Source organism: Hemicordylus capensis, chromosome 2, assembly GCF_027244095.1.
Source record: "Hemicordylus capensis ecotype Gifberg chromosome 2, rHemCap1.1.pri, whole genome shotgun sequence".
NCBI lineage: Eukaryota > Metazoa > Chordata > Lepidosauria > Squamata > Cordylidae > Hemicordylus > Hemicordylus capensis.
This window is the reverse complement of record NC_069658.1, coordinates 204,149,560-204,167,615: the sequence shown is the minus strand read 5'-3', so window position 1 is coordinate 204,167,615 and position 18,056 is coordinate 204,149,560. Positions and strand designations below refer to the sequence as shown.

The 18,056-nt window shown below is 45.3% G+C and overlaps 1 protein-coding gene across 6 annotated transcripts in view; it reads right to left on the bottom strand.

The window, feature by feature from the left end:
• The window catches only part of SLC4A8 (solute carrier family 4 member 8), a 157,285-nt gene that overhangs the window by 48,502 nt on the left and 90,727 nt on the right, over positions 1 to 18,056 (bottom strand). For all 6 annotated transcript variants that reach the window (XM_053294000.1, XM_053293997.1, XM_053293999.1 and 3 more), the window contains 6 exons: positions 13,817 to 14,005; positions 10,877 to 10,965; positions 8,675 to 8,832; positions 6,112 to 6,199; positions 3,726 to 3,872; positions 3,022 to 3,122 (listed from right to left, as the gene is read on the bottom strand). In XM_053294000.1, coding sequence (XP_053149975.1) covers positions 3,022 to 3,122; positions 3,726 to 3,872; positions 6,112 to 6,199; positions 8,675 to 8,832; positions 10,877 to 10,965; positions 13,817 to 14,005 — 772 coding nt within the window. The remainder of the gene's footprint in view (positions 1 to 3,021; positions 3,123 to 3,725; positions 3,873 to 6,111; positions 6,200 to 8,674; positions 8,833 to 10,876; positions 10,966 to 13,816; positions 14,006 to 18,056) is intronic.

Below are 18,056 nucleotides of genomic sequence, written 5' to 3'. Positions count from 1 at the left end.
TGTTCAGATGAGAAATAGACCAGATAAAAGCATTTTTGAGTGAGTTCTCATTCCAATCTATGGCTGAAGCATCTGGGAAAGAGGTAAGGAGGACAGCCAACTGCAGCAGCATTGTACCCTCTTCCTCAGGTTGCAGCACGTTCCTCCTGGTAAAGATTGCTACCTGTTCCACGCGCAGCTACAGTGAGACAGGCAGAGCTGAAGGGTTTCAATGTGTGGATGAGATGTTGGTGCCGGGAGGAAGGGTTTAGATTTGTTAGGCACTGGGATAGATTTTGGGGCAAGAAAGGCATGTACAAAAGGGATGGGCTACACTTGAACCAAGATGGAACCAGACTGCTGGTGCTTAAAATCAAAAAGGTTGCAGAGCAGCTTTTAAAATGACGCCTGGGAAACAGCCAATGGAAGCTGGGCAGTATCCTGTTCGGCAAAAGCCATCCTTTAAAGTGTGAGGGTGCAAAGGATTAAGATAAAACAGAAGGGGACAGAGCAGAACCACATCTGGTGGGCCACTGTGCGAAACAAGATGCTGGACTAGATGGGCCTTGGGCCTGATCCAGCGGGGCTCTTCTTATGTTCTTAAACAATTCAATGGGATTTTCAGAGAGCAAATTATTAGCAATCAGCAAACAAGTCCTGAGAACAAGGAGACACTTCATTTCTTTTCCCCCCCTTTTTCTTTATGGGTGTTTCGACAGAAGTGGATAGAGTATGGTGGAATGATGCTGCCAAAGTTCAGTGGAGAGGAGAGCTGGTCTTGTGGTAGCAAGCATGACTTGTCCCCTTAGCTAAGCAGGCTCTGCCCGGGTTGCATATGAAAAGGAGACTAGAAGTGTTAGCACTGTCAGATATTCCCCTCAGGGGATGGAGCTGCTCCGGGAAGAGCAGAAGGTTTCAAGTTCCCTCCCTGGCTTCTCCAAGATAGGGCCGAGAGAGTCCTGTCTGCAACCATGGAGAAGCTGCTGCCAGTCTATGAAGACAATACTGAGCTAGATAGACCAGTGGACTGACTCAGTATATGGCAGCTTCCTATGTTCCTAGTAAGCCAGAAGTGCAGTGAACCAGAAATGCTGCTCCCTGCCGCTCTAATGCAACTGCAGTTGTGCTCTCAGCCCCCTTGAAGCACACATGGGGGCCGCCATGTTGGAGTTCATCACGTGATGCAGGCCAGCCAATCAGATGCTAGGAGTGACATTTTAAGATGCTGTCTGAGCTCCTTCTCAGTTGCTTGGACTGAGCAGCCCTCTCTCTCACTCATTTCAGTGAGAGGGCCATTTCAGTGAGGGGGCTGTTCGGGGCCAAGTAGGAATTTTTTGGGTCACACCTGATTGGCCTTGGTGTAGCCTTTTTTTGCCTACTTCTCACTGAAACTGATTTGGGGTTGTCATCTTTTGATTCGTCACCTGCCAATGAGTGCGGGTTAGTTTAAGTGTATTAATTGGTGTTTGACTGGAGGACCGTTTAAGGTGAGTAGGCAAGCCAAAAAACAACCCTTACAGGTTTTGTGGCCGTTGGGCTAGGATCTGCCCCTACTCGGGGCAGGCTAGCACCCAACACTCAGAGTTTTGCGGCCTGGGTGGTTGGGGATGCCTGACCTCCCCTCAGAAGGGTTTCACCCCATGGCTGTTATGATGTTCGGATTCTGTCTGGGCAGAACGAAAACTCAGTCTGTTGTCCAGGGTTGGGTGGTCCTCCTTATGAGACTGACCCTTAGTTGGGGTAACCGCACTCTGAATTGTCATGCCTCGCTGCAGGATTTGTGTTATCAAAATTAGTGGCCCTAGTTCATCCAACTATACATGTCCTGTATAGGGGCCTGGGGGTGCAATGTGCTATTGTGTGACAACAAAATCAAAATATATGGTAAAATGTGTTGCTTTCTGCATATGCAAACATTAAGTGGCTTAGGGGAGGTGAAAGTGGAAGGGACATGGAGGGGCCACAACCTGCAATGTCCATCTTAGTGCAGACAGAAAATAACAGAATTGACTAGCTCAAGAAGTGGTGAATGTAGATGCCAAAGAATAACTTCTGCAAGGAGTTTTTGTTCAAGCCCACTGAACTCCTGCCCCCACCCCCCACCCCAAAAGAACCTGTGTGGAAACAGCCTTTGTCTCCATCTGATTTTGTAATCTGTCTTTTTAAAATGTGTTCAGAATTTTGCACACACCACCATAATTAGCAATGTTTATTAACTGAGACCTGTTATCAGAACATATGTTTGATCATTCACATGATCAAGGTCCATTTCATGTGCTCAAACACCACTCATTCAAAGTGATTCTATGGCTGCAGCCAAAGGGAAGTGATGTATGCGTTGGCACAATCCAGTGACTCCCCAGCAGCGATTCATATGAATGTGGCTGCATATTGCTTCTCCTATACACTCATCATGTAAATTGTCACTGGGAAGCAGCATGGTGGTGTTTTCTTATAAATTACTCCCTTCATAGGGCTGTGACCATGGAGCTGCTCTGTAGGGGAGGTTTTTGCATATGGACCATAGAGGATTCACATCACTGCTAGAGGAACAAGTGCCTCTTCAATTAATCAAAACAGAAAAAAGAATCCTGCTGAATTAGAACAGGAGTCCACCTATTTCAGCATCCTATTTCCAACAGTGACCAGTCCTCTAGTTGTATTTATCCCCATAGACACACACAAGCAACTAATATGCAGTGTGGCCTCAGAAAAGGAAGGTGTCATTCAGCCATCATGGTTAACAGCCCACCAGTAGACCTCCTCCTCCATGAATTGGTCCAATCCCATTTTAAAGCCACCTAACTCCTATGACCATTACTATATCTTAAAGCAGTGAATTCCATTATTTATGCATTTTCACAGGGGTTCTCAGACTTGGGTCCCTGGACGTTGTTGGACTACAGCTCCCATCATCCCCAGTAGCCTTTGGCCTGCCATGAATCTACTGCTAATTTCACTGGTGGACCCCAAGTTCTAGTATTACAAGAGAGGGAGAGTTGCCTTCAGTGGGTGTTATTATTTGAGGTGCACAAAACGCACCTTCCTGTTCTCTGGAGCTCTGGCCCGCTGTGATCTTCAGGTTCCTCATGGCAAGCAGTTCCATTAGGGATTCCTGGTGTTCCTGGCATCTTTCTCTTATCCTGATCAGATGTAAACATTACAAAGAATCACATTAATTTCCCCCTTTATTTATTTATTTATTTGTTTATTTATTTGATTTCTTTACTGCCCTTCCAAAAATGGCTCAGGGCGGTTTACACAGAGAAATAATAAATAAATAAGATGGATCCCTGTCCCCAAAAGGCTCACAATCTAAAAAGAAACATAAGATAGACACCAGCAACAGTCACTGGAGGTATTGTGCTGGCGGTGGGTAGGGCCAGTTACTCTCCCCCTGCTAAATAAAGAGAATCACCACGTTAAAAGGTGCCTCTTTGCCAAGTTAGCAGGGGTTCTACCCAAGGAATCAATCGTTAATCAATGAACACTAAAAACTGGAGTAAGATCCTGCCATGGGACAACAGCCCATAGTCCTGCATGAAACAAAGGAAGTGAAAAGAGGAAGAAAAGGAGGGGGGGGAGAGAAAGAGAGAGAGATAGTGCTGCATAGGCAGTCACATGCAACGGGAGCTTCCCACTGCCATCCACTTGATTTAAGGACAAATCTGTCTGGTACAAGGCTTGCTCTTCCAAGGGTGCTGCCATTCTATTCTATCATACTAGGAAAGAAAATCAGGATTTACCTGGGAAGGGAGATTTTTTGGTGGCTCAATCCTAATTGATGGATCCCATTCTCCAGGTGGTAACACTGTCACCTGGTCTAGAAATTCATCAATCCCAGCTAAAATGTCACTACGGTCCTTGGCTTTGTAAGCAACATCATGAAAAATCTACAGTTGGGAGAACAAAAGATCAATGTGTTACATTAACCCTGAAAAAAGAAAAGTAATATGCAATTTGCAGGATGTTCTCTCAAATATATTATTTGCATAGACATCTGTTGGCTTGTTTATTCTAAAATATAAGATATGAACTAGGTAAGGAGACATTTGCATAACATTCCTTTCCCACTGATAGAAAAATATGCAGACTATTGCGGTACTTAGTATTTTATCAGGCAGTGGAAGAGTTCAACATACCTCCAAAAAATCCAGTCTTGCAAATGCAATAGTTCAAGAGGATCACATCACTAGACTGCTTTTATCTGAAGTTCTTGTGGTTTTTTCTAATGTATACTGCTAGTGATTGACACATTCTACAGCTAAGAATAAGTCCTTCCAGAATATATACTTGCTTGTGTTTTTTCCTTCTAAAATATGTAATTTGATACTATACAAAATGAGTAGCAAACTTAAAACAGTGGCTGACATTCTCACACAGCACTTGTGCAAGGATGCTGAGCTAGTGCAAGGTGCTTGCAGTAGCTAGTTGTTTATTTATTTTTATTTATGTTATTTTTACATTTATATCCCACTCTTCCTCTGAGGAGCTCTGAGTGGTGTACATGCTTTTTTTTTATCCTCACAACAACCCTGTGAGGTAGGTTAGACTGAGAGAGACATGACTGGCCTAGAGTCAGCCAGTGAGTTTCATGGTTAGATGGTTCTAAGCCTGGAGCTTGTATTACAGACTAGTGATGCACTAACATAAACAACAATAAATATTTACACTTGTGCAACAAGGTGCACAACCTGTGGCATTCCCCATCTGTTTTGGAGGGAAATTCTGCACAATAGTGCAATAACGCAAAAGCACAATTCCAAAAATCTCTACGATTTAGCGTAGTAGCTACACAATCTTCTTGCACTAGTACAACTTTGTCTGTTGCACAAGTGCAGCATTAGTCAGGATGTTGACCAATATATTTGATTACTAGCAACAGTGTTACAAAACCTACATCCTAGCCATTATAACATTTCTGCCTCCATTCTTACTGGGATGCCCCCCTCCCTGCCGCCCACCCATCTCCGATTTTCACATATCTGTCTATTCACCGAGTCTTCTTTGCAACTTTAGTATTTTTCAATTGCTCCTCAGGACACAATAAAACATCTATTTAACCACGCATAGTCTCAATCGCTAGAAGATGTCATCACACGAGAATAACAGGGGAGAATCACCAAGTGGTGACCTTTTTCCCTATTAAAAACTGATCAATTGAACTTTCCCTTGGAATGACTTAGGACTGAACTGGATTCACACGGCTGCTGACAAAAATGTCAGTTGTGTGACCAGTTCTCCCTCTTTCCTTCCCCCTTCTTAATATCTAGTCACATTTACATGTGTTATGATGACATCACCTTGTGTGTGTTTCCCTGTCCCTGCCAACAACAGCCAATGGATCTGGAGTGGGAAAAGGGAAATGAAAGTGAAATTGTTTTCGGCTACACCAGACCTGTGTGATGCTTAAGTGCTGACCTCAGGCCCTACAGAAAGTCCCCCAACTTACAAATGGGTTGCGTTCCAAACATTCATTTTTAAGTGGGATGTTCGTAACTCAGAACGCAAATAGTTCACAAGAGTGGCAACTTGTCTCTATGTGCGGGTTGGCATTTGAAAGTTGGGGACATCTTAATGTAATATGTTATGGAGCTTTGTTTGTACAGATGTTTCTAAGTCAGATGTTTATGACTCGGAGAGTGCCTGTACTTTAGGGAAGCCACCATGACACCATTTGTGATGCTTTGGTCAGAAATGAATTAAAGATTGCCCTGTTTTAGGCCACTGGCACTGGCCACTAATAACATGAAAGAGGGGCAAATGCCACATAGTTTTTACTCAGCCACGGCCACTGTCGCATGATATCTCCTGTAGGGACAGGGTCACACAGCGATCCTGACAGATATTACTCACAACATTTCCTATCTACAACAGGAAATGGCTTCAGCCGTAAGGACACATCTCGTGCAGTGGGATGTGGGTGTAACCTGGAGAGCAGGCAGTGCTGTCCTTAGCAGGGCCCGGAACAAATCAGCCAGTGTGGGGGCCCCTTCCAGTTAATTCTAATGGGGGTTAAAAGAGCAGGGCCCGGGGCAGTCGCCCTGCTTGCCATGCCCTAAGGACAGCCCTGAGAGCAGGATAAGAAAGTGACCTAAAGAGTTAAAATGATGTTTTTGTATTTTACTGTACCTCGTCAGTCATGAGGGTAGCCATTGACCTTCCAATCTCATGATACTGCTGTAATCTGCCTATCGGACCCAACAAGATAAATAAGAACCTGGTCATAAAGAGAGAGAAAGAATGAGAGAGAAAACATAGCATTTGTTGTATATTGGGATAGATACTTTTAAGGAGTTTGAATCGGGAGTAGCAAAGTTGGGCCCTGTGGCAAGAACTGAAGATGAGCCCATGCCCCTTCACCTCCCTGCCTTTTTCTCCAAAGAGACAGGAAGAGGGAAAACAAAGAGCAAACTGTCACTCAGCTGGTGGACCCCCTCTCCTTCAGGGGTCCAGTGACCTTTGTTCCCCAAATCTTTTTCAATTAAAGTTATGTCCCTGGTTTGGATGCTACTTTCCTATTTCACTCAAACAAGTGGGGATTTGTAACATTTCATGGGTGATGGGAGGGGGGGACACAACTGGGCTCAGAGGAAGAGTGTAGTTGAAGGCTAGTCCCCCACCCAAATCCTTTAAGCTGCACATCCTTTGAGGCATGCATCCTTTCAGCCCATTTCCCTCCTCCTTTTGGGAACCAGGCAAAAGGGGAGCAAAAAGCAGGCCATTCAACATCCATATGCATGCATTTGGGGACCTGCAGGTATATGTACATATATATGTCATTCACACATGAGCCCCTATCACCCGTGACTTTTCACAGGTCGTCCACATTTTGTTTTTGCTGCTTGTACACTGGGGTTACCCTAGTTGTTTCCTGTATAAACATAGCATATTGATGGTACACATGCATGTTTTGTCATTCCTTTTGCTATGTAAACCACTTTGTGAACTTTTTATTAAAAGCTATGTGATTTTAAAACCCATCTACAAGTTTCTGAGCAACATGGCCCTCTCAAGCTTAAAAAAGATGTTCAAAATCATGGTTGAAACGTGTACATGTGTGGATGTCACCCATGCTTATACATTTGCGGCTGGAAACACCAGTGTAGCAGTGGTGTACATTCAACCACCAACACATTAGCCATGTAAAGTGTGAAGCTGCCCTGTGTCTCTGTGGGCAAAGTACAGTGCCTGGAGAACACAGTATAACTTTGCAGAGGATATAAGTGGTTGTTTATATTAAATGCAAGAGGAAGAGAATGTCCCACAGTTTTGCTAAGTGTCAGTGAAAAAGATGTTTAGGACTGTGAAGCATCATCCATATCAACATTGTTTCTCTTCACAGGGTTAGCTTCAGAACTTCAAAGATTGGGTTTGAGAAGAATCCTTAAAAACAAAGATTCCTTTCTTTCTATCTTTTCTTACATTAAATTTCTAGCTATTGTCTCTTAAAAAAATTAATTACATTTCTAGCTATCCTAGTTCTGGAAGAAAGGCTGGGAAATTTCTTGGCGATTTCTCCTAAAAGCCTAAAATGGAGATGGTTTGGGTGAATCATAGAAGGGGCATCAGACCCCCTAGTATTGGAGAAGGATTTTTAAGGAAATAGAGGATGCAACCATACCAAGAAAAAGCCTTGAAAGATGTCAGCTGGGGGAAGGGAGCCCCAGAAATCCACACTAATACTGCCTGAGAATGTGGCCCCGCCTTCCCCCTCTGACTCTTTAACACCTCCTTTCCATTAGCCCCCACCCACATTTCTAAACAGGGACTATCCTTCCTCCACCTTACCAACACTAGGACTTACTCTAGAATAAACCTGCAAAGGACTATACTGTTAGGCAGTTGCTGCAGACACATGGCTGAGGACACCAGTAACGTCTGCTGTGAATGCGGATCAAGTTAGACACACAGCAAGGTTTATTATTATGGCTCAGTTGCAGTCTTCTTCTCTCTAATTTTTTTCATCTGTGTGCAGAATAGGTTTTGTTCTGGGTGGCAGTATCATGGCAGTGTGTACGCACCTGCATTCAGAGTGGGGCCTTCCTGATTCAACCTGAGCGGGATCTAAAAATTAACTGAGCGGACATTTTAAAAAGTGTGAGTGCATGCACACGTAAAGCCTTACAGGGAACACTGCTCAGTTGGTCCACACAAATGAAGAGAAAGCCAAGCAGACCATCTTTATTGAGAGAAATATTGTTACTGGCAAGAATCAATCCAGCCATTTGACAATCTGTACTCTCAGTCCATTCCCTTGTTATAATGGGGACTTCAAAGGCTAATAATTCAAGAAATACTTAACTGTATTTAAAAAAACAAAAACACATATTGTTCTATTGACTGGAACTTTTGGATCCATTTAAACTAACAGCAAATAGAAGTGGGTTACCCTTGGCCAGATATAGATTGTTTACATATGAAAAACAGGAGTCCATTATCTATAAGTCTGTGGCTCCCATCAAGGTTTACCTGCCATTACAGGCTTATTGCCCTGATCCAAACAATCCTTTTCCCAACCACAGATAAAAATAATCAAACACAACATTCCAAATGTTGGAATATCAAAATCCCCAATGACAAATTGCACAACTGGGTAAAGTATGCACATGCATACAGGTTCTCCTAATTCCAGCTCTAAGAAAAATAGGAATGGCTAACCCCCAGTGCTGCTACCATCCCCAGGAATGCTTACCTGGTAGGGATTGGAACTTCAGTCATGCCTGGGAGTAGAACAGCTGGTGTTAAGCGCACAAAGGCAACGATGGGTCGAGTAAGACAATCCAACTCTCCTATAAGAACATTTGAGGCTTCCGCTCCGATGGGGATTTTCTTCATAAAATGAAGCTCTGCCTAATTCCAAAGGACACAGCATCATTGTTAGGGCTGTGCTGAAATGTTTGAACTTAAAACAGTTTCTTCTCCCAGTGAAATGTGCCTCTCTTGCCACATATTTTTCCAGGGGATCTTTTCTTGCTGATTTTTGCCATTTTTCCCCAGGGGGCAGCGCACCATCCCCAACACACGTTCAGATAACACCTCCCCATAGACACCACACTTGGCATTCAAGCAGCAGTGCAGCACTACGTGAGGTCATTCATACAATCAAAAACTCAAGGCTGTTCACACGTACAGCAAAGATCGGGCTTGGCTGGTTTAGTCCAATCTTTCCTGCAAAGGTGAACTGTGCAGCTCAGGAGCCGTGCGGCTCCTGGTGGCAGCACAGAGGCAAACTCACCTCTGGAGCCCACCTCCAAAATGAGAGGCAGGAGTGGGATGCCTCTATCACATCCCTGAGAGTCTCATCCAGGTACGTTTTGGTGGGGTCTGTCAGGAAATGGTTCAGCCCCCTCACCCCCGCAACCTTTTTTCACAATAAAAATGTTCACTGGAAAACATTCAGTTCAACCCTATGAATTTCCTCTCAAATCAGCACACAACTGGGTAACTGGGTAACACAACTGGGTAAGTTTTTCTCCCTGCCCCCAAACTGTACATCAAAGCCATTCATTTTAAAATGGCTCTCTTGTCAGTATTATTTTCATTACATTAAGGCAAATGCATGCATTTCCCTAACTAACCAACTGCACTGGACAACTGACTCAAGACAGCAAGATCGGGTTGGACTTTATGTAGCCCAGATGATCCAGTGCACTTAGAGGAGGGCCTAATGGCAGAACGAGGTATTATGATGAAAACTCAGGATTCAGAGAGTGGTTATTTAGATTACCTTCATGAAGAAGTGGAAAGGGAGAGAAGAAAAACTTGCTCTACAAGGTGGAATCTCAACAACAGAAAAACAAATACCAGTGATGAATAAAGTCATTTGGTGATGTTTTTGTTAGTGAACTTCAAGATCCTGGAGATACTTTCAGCCTACCCCCACAACACTGAGCCTATCCCTGGGTTACCCTGAGGCAGCTCATGTCATCTGGACACTGGGAGCCCTCCAGTCCCTGATGCTCCAGACCTGTGGAGCCCAACTCTTCTACCCAGCTCCTTACCACGGTAGAACGAACCACTGGTTCATTCTACCTCAGACAATCATGTGTATGATCACCCCCCAGGTAAATGGGATCCTGGCCGGCTTCATTCTACCTCAGACAATCATGTGTATGATCACCCCCAGGTAACTGGGATCCTGGCCGGCTTCATTCTACCTCAGACAAACATGTGTATGATCACCCCCAGGTAACTGGGATCCTGGCCGGCTTCATTCTACCTCAGACAAACATGTGTATGATCACCCCCAGGTAACTGGGATCCTGGCCGGCTTCATTCTACCTCAGACAATCATGTGTATGATCACCCCCCAGGTAACTGGGATCCTGGCCGGCTTCATTCTACCTCAGACAAACATGTGTATGATCACCCCCAGGTAACTGGGATCCTGGCCGGCTTGCCACCATTTTAGACAGCAAGACAGGGGGAAGGAGCGGTCACATGGAGCAGAACGGCTTCACTACTAAGAGCAGCCACTCTGTTGCTCACACGGTGCCCTGGGGGATGTGGGAGGACTTCCTCCTACTGATCCCACCATGAGACTCCACTACCACATCGATCGTGTGGGCGCAGCATGGCGGAGTCCAAGGGAGCCGTAACTTGTGTGAGGGGGGAAGGCAGATAAGCATCTGCCTTCCCCTCAAGCCCCAGCAGCAGCTAACCTTGTGTGAATGACCTTTTTGCTTGCTTTGATTGATCAAAGGTCTGATTTGAGAAAACGGTGCAAGCTTGTAGGATAAGAGTCAATGTTATCTCCTGCATTTAAGTGGTTTTTTAATGACTTTATTGTGGCTTCCATTTTAAATTTCGGTTTATTGCATTTTTATATTTGTTAGCCAGTTTTGTGAACTGAAGATCAAAGAGCAGAGTACGCGTTACATGTATAAGATCTCACCTTGCTCAAGTCTGTCGGGGTAGTATCGTGGCTCAATCCATTTCTCCCATCTGGAGAGTGTGAAGGAGGCTGAAGAGTCAGTGTGGGAACTCCAGAAATAAAATCAAGAAAGAATATTAGACTAAAGGATACATTCATCACTGGTTTTCAACATAACACTATATATGGATCCTTTTTTTCATCATGTGCACGTTGACATGCATAAAATTACACACAGAGGTTTTTTGTGCAAAATACTTAGAATAATGGCTGACATGATTGGCAGCCCTCTGTCAATCTTAGGGAGCTGCCCGGGCTGCCTCCCAGCTTGAAAGACTGGTGTAGTGCAACATGGCTGCTGAGAAATGATTTAAAACTGCTTACAGGCAGCCATACTACATTCATTGCAAGGGAAACAATTGACAGAAGGCTACATGTCATGTCAGCCACTCACTCATGTCAGCCACTCACATGTACAGCTGCATATGGATGGTGTTTGTTCCTGAGGATGACAGCCACATGAGTAAGGGGAGGCTGGAAAGACAGATGGCAACCTCTAGGGCCAGAATCTCTTGACATGTCACTACAGTTTAACAAATCCTGAATGTGTTTCAACTCTTGAATTCTTGTCATGTGAGAACAAGGAAGGAGAAGGATAGTACTCACGTACACTTACACCTGGACTAGTTTATTTGTGTGAATATTACCAGAGATATATCCACTCCTTCCCAAGCAGCCAATTGTCCATCACAGAGAGGACTACATTTATTTATTTATTTATTTATTACATTTTATATCCCGCTCTTTCTCCAAGGAGCCCAGAGCAGTGTAGTACATACTTAAGGTTAGGCTGAGAGAGAAGTGACTCGCCCAGAGTCACCCAGCAAGTATCACGGCTGAATGGAGATTTGAACTCGGGTCTCCCTAGTCCCAGTCCAGCACTCTAACCACTACACCATGCTGGCTCTCTATCTAGAAAGCAGAAGATAGCTTGGGGATGTCATGATACTGATTTCCTGAACATCACCTTCCTTGAAGGGAGATGGTGAGTGAGAAATGGAGCTTGGGGATGTCATGATACTGATTTCCTGAACATCACCTTCCTTGAAGGGAGATGGTGAGTGAGAAATGGAGCTCTCTATCTAGAAAGCAGAAGATAGCTTGGGGATGTCATGATACTGATTTCCTGAACATCACCTTCCTTGAAGGGAGATGGTGAGTGAGAAATGGAGCACATATTCCTGTTCATAAGGAGAATGTGAACAGAACAGAAGAAAGCCAGGTCCTGCTAAACAACTCCTGCTTGCTTATGCTCATGCAAGTTTAGCTAGAGTCTGGCAGCTCCTTTCCTCAACATACATTACAGCACCCCATGGATATTTTAACCTCAGTTTTACATCTGGAAAACAGAGGGTGAAAGGCACAGACAATTGTGGCACCTGACCCCACTGCTGCCTTTTCCACAGAAATCCACTTACCTCCTCAAGGAATACCACTAAACCTGCCTCCACTTGCAGAAGGTTTTCCTTTGGGTCAGGAACTTTCTGAGAGTGGAGACAGGTTTAGTATTTAGTAGAAGCATCCTTGCTGGTGGTGGTGGTGGTGTGTGTGTGTGTATAAATGTTGTCATCTCTGTTTGCAGGTTGTACAGCTTCAAAAAGTGGAATAAAAGAAACAGATGTGTACTTTTAATTTTAATCAGCATGTTTTACTGTAAACCATTTTGGGTGGTCTCTTTTTTTTGGACTAGAGAGGGAGTAAATAAATAATTCTACAAGTAAAATGAACAAATATTTCTCAGGTAACAATGGTTTTGTCATACCACCTTCAACTCTCTTGAAAACTAGCCCTCACCTCTTTCTAGGATGACAATTCTTTCAGGGGAAGCAAGCACCTGATTGGCCATAAAAGGGTTAAAATGCAAAGCCTTCCTAGAAGCTCAATTATGCTCCAGTCATGCCCTTGCTTTAATGTGGGAGGAGCATGGCCTGATAACTTTGGCTGACTTCAGAAGGCTAGAAACATAGGGAAGCCACAAGTTTATCTGGGCACTACCAATTCTCTCAACTGGCAACTCCATCCCTGTTTTCATTTTCTAAGGAGAACCTGCTGCTAGACCTCAGCAAATGTGGGAATAAGTGCCTTGTCCTGAAAGAGATTGCTCCAATGCACACTCTGCTGCCCTGATCTCAGGCTAGAAGAAGCAGGCACGCTTGAGAGCCTTAAACAGCCAGTGTTGTCAGAAACATGACTTCCCTGTGAGCATATAGCACATTCATAGCCAAGTCAGGATTTGCAGTCTACATCCAGGCTTGCGCCATACCATTTCTGGAAATATTAATTGCTCACCTCTTTCTTGTCACCCACTCCCAGAGGAGTGGCAAACAAAGCCGCAGTTTCTGTGCCTCTCTACTAGAAGAAGAAGCCCAGTGATGCCAGAGGGTGAATGGGCCAGTGAGAGAGCAACCTTGGCCAGTGGTGGCACTGGGAAAGCAGGAAGGCTCTGTGGGTGCCTATGCCTTTCAGTCCCAACAGCTGCTGCTAGAAACACCCAGAGACTTCTGAACAGATAAGCCAACTTCCTTACTAACAGCGCCAAGGCACTGCACACGAAGTGCCTCCACAGAGTTTAGTAATCCAGAGTTCTGCTATCCAGCTGCGGGGGGAGCAATTTTTGTCAACCCCTCCTCTCCCTGGAAGCACTATTTAACACACAAAAATATCTCCCTGAAGGTCACGCAATCCTCAGAAATATATTTCTGCATGTTAAATAGCACTTCCAGGGGAGGAGAGATCAGCTAAAATTGCACGACCTTTGGCTGCACAGCAGAACTCTGGACTACTAAATCCTGCAAAGGCACTTTGCACACAGCACCGCCACACTATTAAATAGGATGTCAGCCATGGTCATGGACTAGTGTATGATTTGGACAAGAGTAGCCAGGGTCCAAAGATCCTCACCTGTCTTATCCATTGAATGAGGATCTGACTTCTTCTGTCCACCCTCAGCAAAAGAGCGGACAATCGGGAGGAGATTGTTTCTCTTCTTCTCATTCTGATGATGATGCTTTTTCAAGAGGGCTTCCCAGACTTTTTTACGGGTAGTTTCATCAAGGTCACTGGAAGGTTCATGCTGATCCAGAACCATGTCTGAAAGGGAGAAATACAGTATCAGATTAAATACAAATACAGTATCAGATTAAATGCCATCCCTGCTCGGAATGTCTATGCTGAACTGACAAGCTCTTGCTAACACTTTTGTCTCTTCTGCAGCAATTAACAATTATTTGGACCTTGGGTTGGATTAACAATTGTGCTGAGAAAGCTAAAGAACAGAACAGTCAAAAAGCACTAGTGAAATCTTCCAGATGTTCCCAGTTTTCTGGAGATTGTGCTCCTGATCCTGCTTGCTCTTAAAGCCCTTCCTGCAGTAGCCCAGCATGCATGTTCTGTTTTCATCCTAGTTTGCTCACCCTTTGCTTTCCCCTTTACATAAAATGTCTTGAACCTTATAGGGATGTGCAAACCAGTATAATGTTGAACCAGTTTGACATCGAACTGGTTTGGTTCAACAGTTCGGGGTTGAATCGAAGCACCCCAATTTGGTTCACCCCCAAACTGAACACACACACACCCAGCTGTTGGAGGGGGTGTTCATGAACGGTTTTTCACCCCACTTACCCCCTCGGGGGGGGTCCACAGAGGTTTCCCCCTCCCACCTTGGCCTCCATTATACAGTAAATTCAGCTCTTTCCAGGCCTTCCCTCCATCGCAGTGGCCATTTTGGAGGCCGCCATGCATGCCCAGAGGGTCTCTGCACGGCCTGGATCATGGCCCAACCATGCAGAGGCCCATTGGGCATGCGTGGTGGCCTCCCAAATGGCCACTGTGATGGAGGGAAGACCCGGAAAGGGCCACTGCATAATGGAGGTTGGCGGGGGAAGGGGGGACCTCTGCAGGACCCCGCAACAACAACCTCAGAGAAGACCCCCAGAGGGGGTAAGTTAAAAAAAATTTGGAAAAAAACCTACATTCGTCAAGCACCCCCCCCCCGAATTGAACTGAATCGGGGGGGGGGGGTTGATGTGGGGGCAAAACCAAACTGGCCCAGTCTGATTCTGGTTCGGATTTGAACCAAACCGGGCCAGCTGGTTTCACGCACACCCCTAGATCCTTATACCCAGGCGACAGTGCTCTCTGCCACAGATCCAAAAGAACAACCTGTAGAAGTGGAGGCAGATTGCCAGAAATCATGTTGCGGGTGCCTAAGAACTTGCGATGTGAGAGTTCCATGTGGGGCCGTAGCACAGTGGCTGAGCACCTGCTTTGCATACAAAAGGTCCCGGGGTCAATCCCTGGCAGCATCTCCAGGTAGGGCTTGGAGAGACTCCTGCCTGAAACCTTGGAGAGCCACTGCCATTCAGTATAGACAATACTGAACAAGAGGGTCTAATAGTTTGACCTGGTATACCTCATAAAGCAGCTTCCTGTGTCTCTAGCATCCATCTGTTCAACAGAACTATATCCCACCTTTCCATTTAGGTCTTCAAAGCACCTCACAACACCTTTAGCCTCCAGCCATGCAATAGGTTTAGTGTAACTGCACTCTATTCTGAAATTTCAAGGATGATAACAACTGGCTTTAATACATGCCCTACAGATAACTAAGTCTCCACAGAGGCAGTACTTAAGCAGCTAATATGTGAGATCCATTTCTACCATCCAAGGTGGTAGGCAAGCAGCCTTTCTTCTCACACCACTGCTAGAGAAGAAATTCACACCAACAAAGTCTGGGAAACAATCACCTTCTATAGAAATACAGGGCCTACTTTCAATCTAGTAGCTGTTTTTAAAATAAATGGCCAGATGCAATGGTTGACGTGAGTCTTGGAAACCAACATCATGTCAGATTTGCATTGCAGAAAGCTGCCATGTAAATAATCCCTCTGCCTGGAGTTTTCTACGGCTAATAAGCCTTGCTGAAATGCTTAATCACCACCTAAATAATGTATCTGCAACCCCATTCCAGATAATGCAATTTGCTTCCGCAGTTGAGTCAGTTTTATTTCTCTGCACATCTAATCAAATTATAAGCAATCCGCAACACAATGCCTCACTGAAATGTCTTGGGTAATGGACTGCTATTGGCAGCCCTCATGGGAAGGCAATGTGCTAAGTATCTCACATCATCCGATACCAAAGGGCATGAATCGAAATTGGCCAGTCAAGAACGCATTTCTGCAAAGCTGCTTTCCTGGAGGGAGGGAGAGAGAGGGAGAGGGTGGGGGGAGAGAGGGCGGGGTGCACTCCATTATCTCTTCCATTGAAATATATTACTTTGGTTATCAGGCAAAAGAAGGACTGCCTCTAAAAACTAATGGCACAAAGCAAGCCCATTCCAAATGACTTCCTGCTTAGTCAATTAGCCATGCGGAGGCCAATCTGCCCCTTTGATCAATGCAACTTGCAGCTTCTGCCAACAAAATGATGGAGATTTAACAACTCTGGTTGGTTTCTCCATCATGACCTACTTATGAACCTCCTTGTAGAGTTCAGCTGATAATTGTTACAAAAAAAAAACAAGACAGTGGTACCTAAACAGGGGCTTTGGGCCCAGCAATTCTTTGCTGAAACCACTAATGGGTGGGTCTTGCCAGTGGAGAGATCTCACACCAATGAGGAGAGCAGGGGTGACCCTTTCATGAGGGGAAATAAGGCAATTGGCTCAGGCAGTGGATCACAGGGGTGCCAACAAAGCGGCAAGATGCCCCCTGCTGCTGCCACTGAATCAGCTCTTTGGGACCAATCTGGCCCTTGCAAACTGCAAGGAGCATGGTGCGAAGAGAGAAGGGAGAATCTGACCTTTTCTCCTCACATCTCTTGCAACACTTACACAAAGCATGAGAAGGGGCTGCTGGCAGTTTTCCCTCTTTCTTGCCCCCCCCATACCATTCTCAAGCTTGCAGGTGTTCGTTTTGAAAGGGGGGCATGGGGCAAAGCAGTATTTGACATCTCGCTTCAAATACTATAATATCTTAGGCTATCCCTGGATGAAAGCCAACTCAATTCTTATCATAAAAGCTTGCAATTATTTTAAAAAACAAACCACGCTAGCAATATTTACCAGGGATGTGTACAGAACCGGTTCCGTGCACTCCCTTGAGTGTGTGGGGGGGTCGCTTTAAGGGACAGGGAAGATTTCTTCCGACCTGCCCCTCTGTGCCCTGCCACTTTTCCCCCTCCGGTGCCCACTTAAACCGTATGGGCACAGAACTGCATCTCCCTGCTTGCAGCACCGTTCAGTGTCACCCAGCATCGCCACACTCAAGGCACACACATGCACTCGCGTCGGCCATAAGCATCAGCCCCTGCTTGCTGAATGGGGCTGCAAAGAGGGAGCTGCAGTTCCGTGCCCATAAGGTATAAGCACCTTTCGAACCAGCTCAAACGCCGGTTGATCGGACCGGTTCAGGGCTCCAGGAAAGGAGCACTGAACCGGTCTCGTGCACATCTCTAATATTTACTAAAAATATATAGCCATGCACACTTCTTCATGACAAACTGAATTCCACTTGTATCATCCATGATAAAAACATGATAAGCATAGAAACATAGGAAGCTGCCATATACTGAGTCAGGCAATTGGTTTATCTAGGTTAGTATGGTCTTCACAGACTGACAGTGGCTTCTCCAAGGTTGCAGGCAGGAATCTCTATCAGCCCTATCTTGGAGAAGCCACCAGGGAAGAAACTTGGAACCTAGATGCTCTTCCCAGAGCGGCTCCATCTCCTGAGGGGAATATCTTACAGTGCTCACACTTCTAGTCTCCCATTCATATGCAACCAGAGTGGACCCTGCTTAGCTAAGGGGACAAGTCATGCTTGCTACCACAAGACCAGCTCTCCTCTCCTGAGTCAGACCACTCAGCAGTCTAGCTCAGTATTATCTACATAGACTGGCAGCAGCTTCTCCATGGTTGCAGACAAGAGTCTCTCTCAGCTGCCAGGGAGGGAACTTGGAATCTTCTGCATGCAAGCATACAGATGCTCTTCCCAGAGCGGCCCCATCCCCTAAAGGGAATATCTTAGTGCTCACATGTAGCCTCCCATTCAAATGCAAACCAGGGCATACCTATTTTGCAAAAGGGACAATTCATGCTTGCTACTGCAAGACCAGCTCTCCTCCCATTATATGGGGCAGG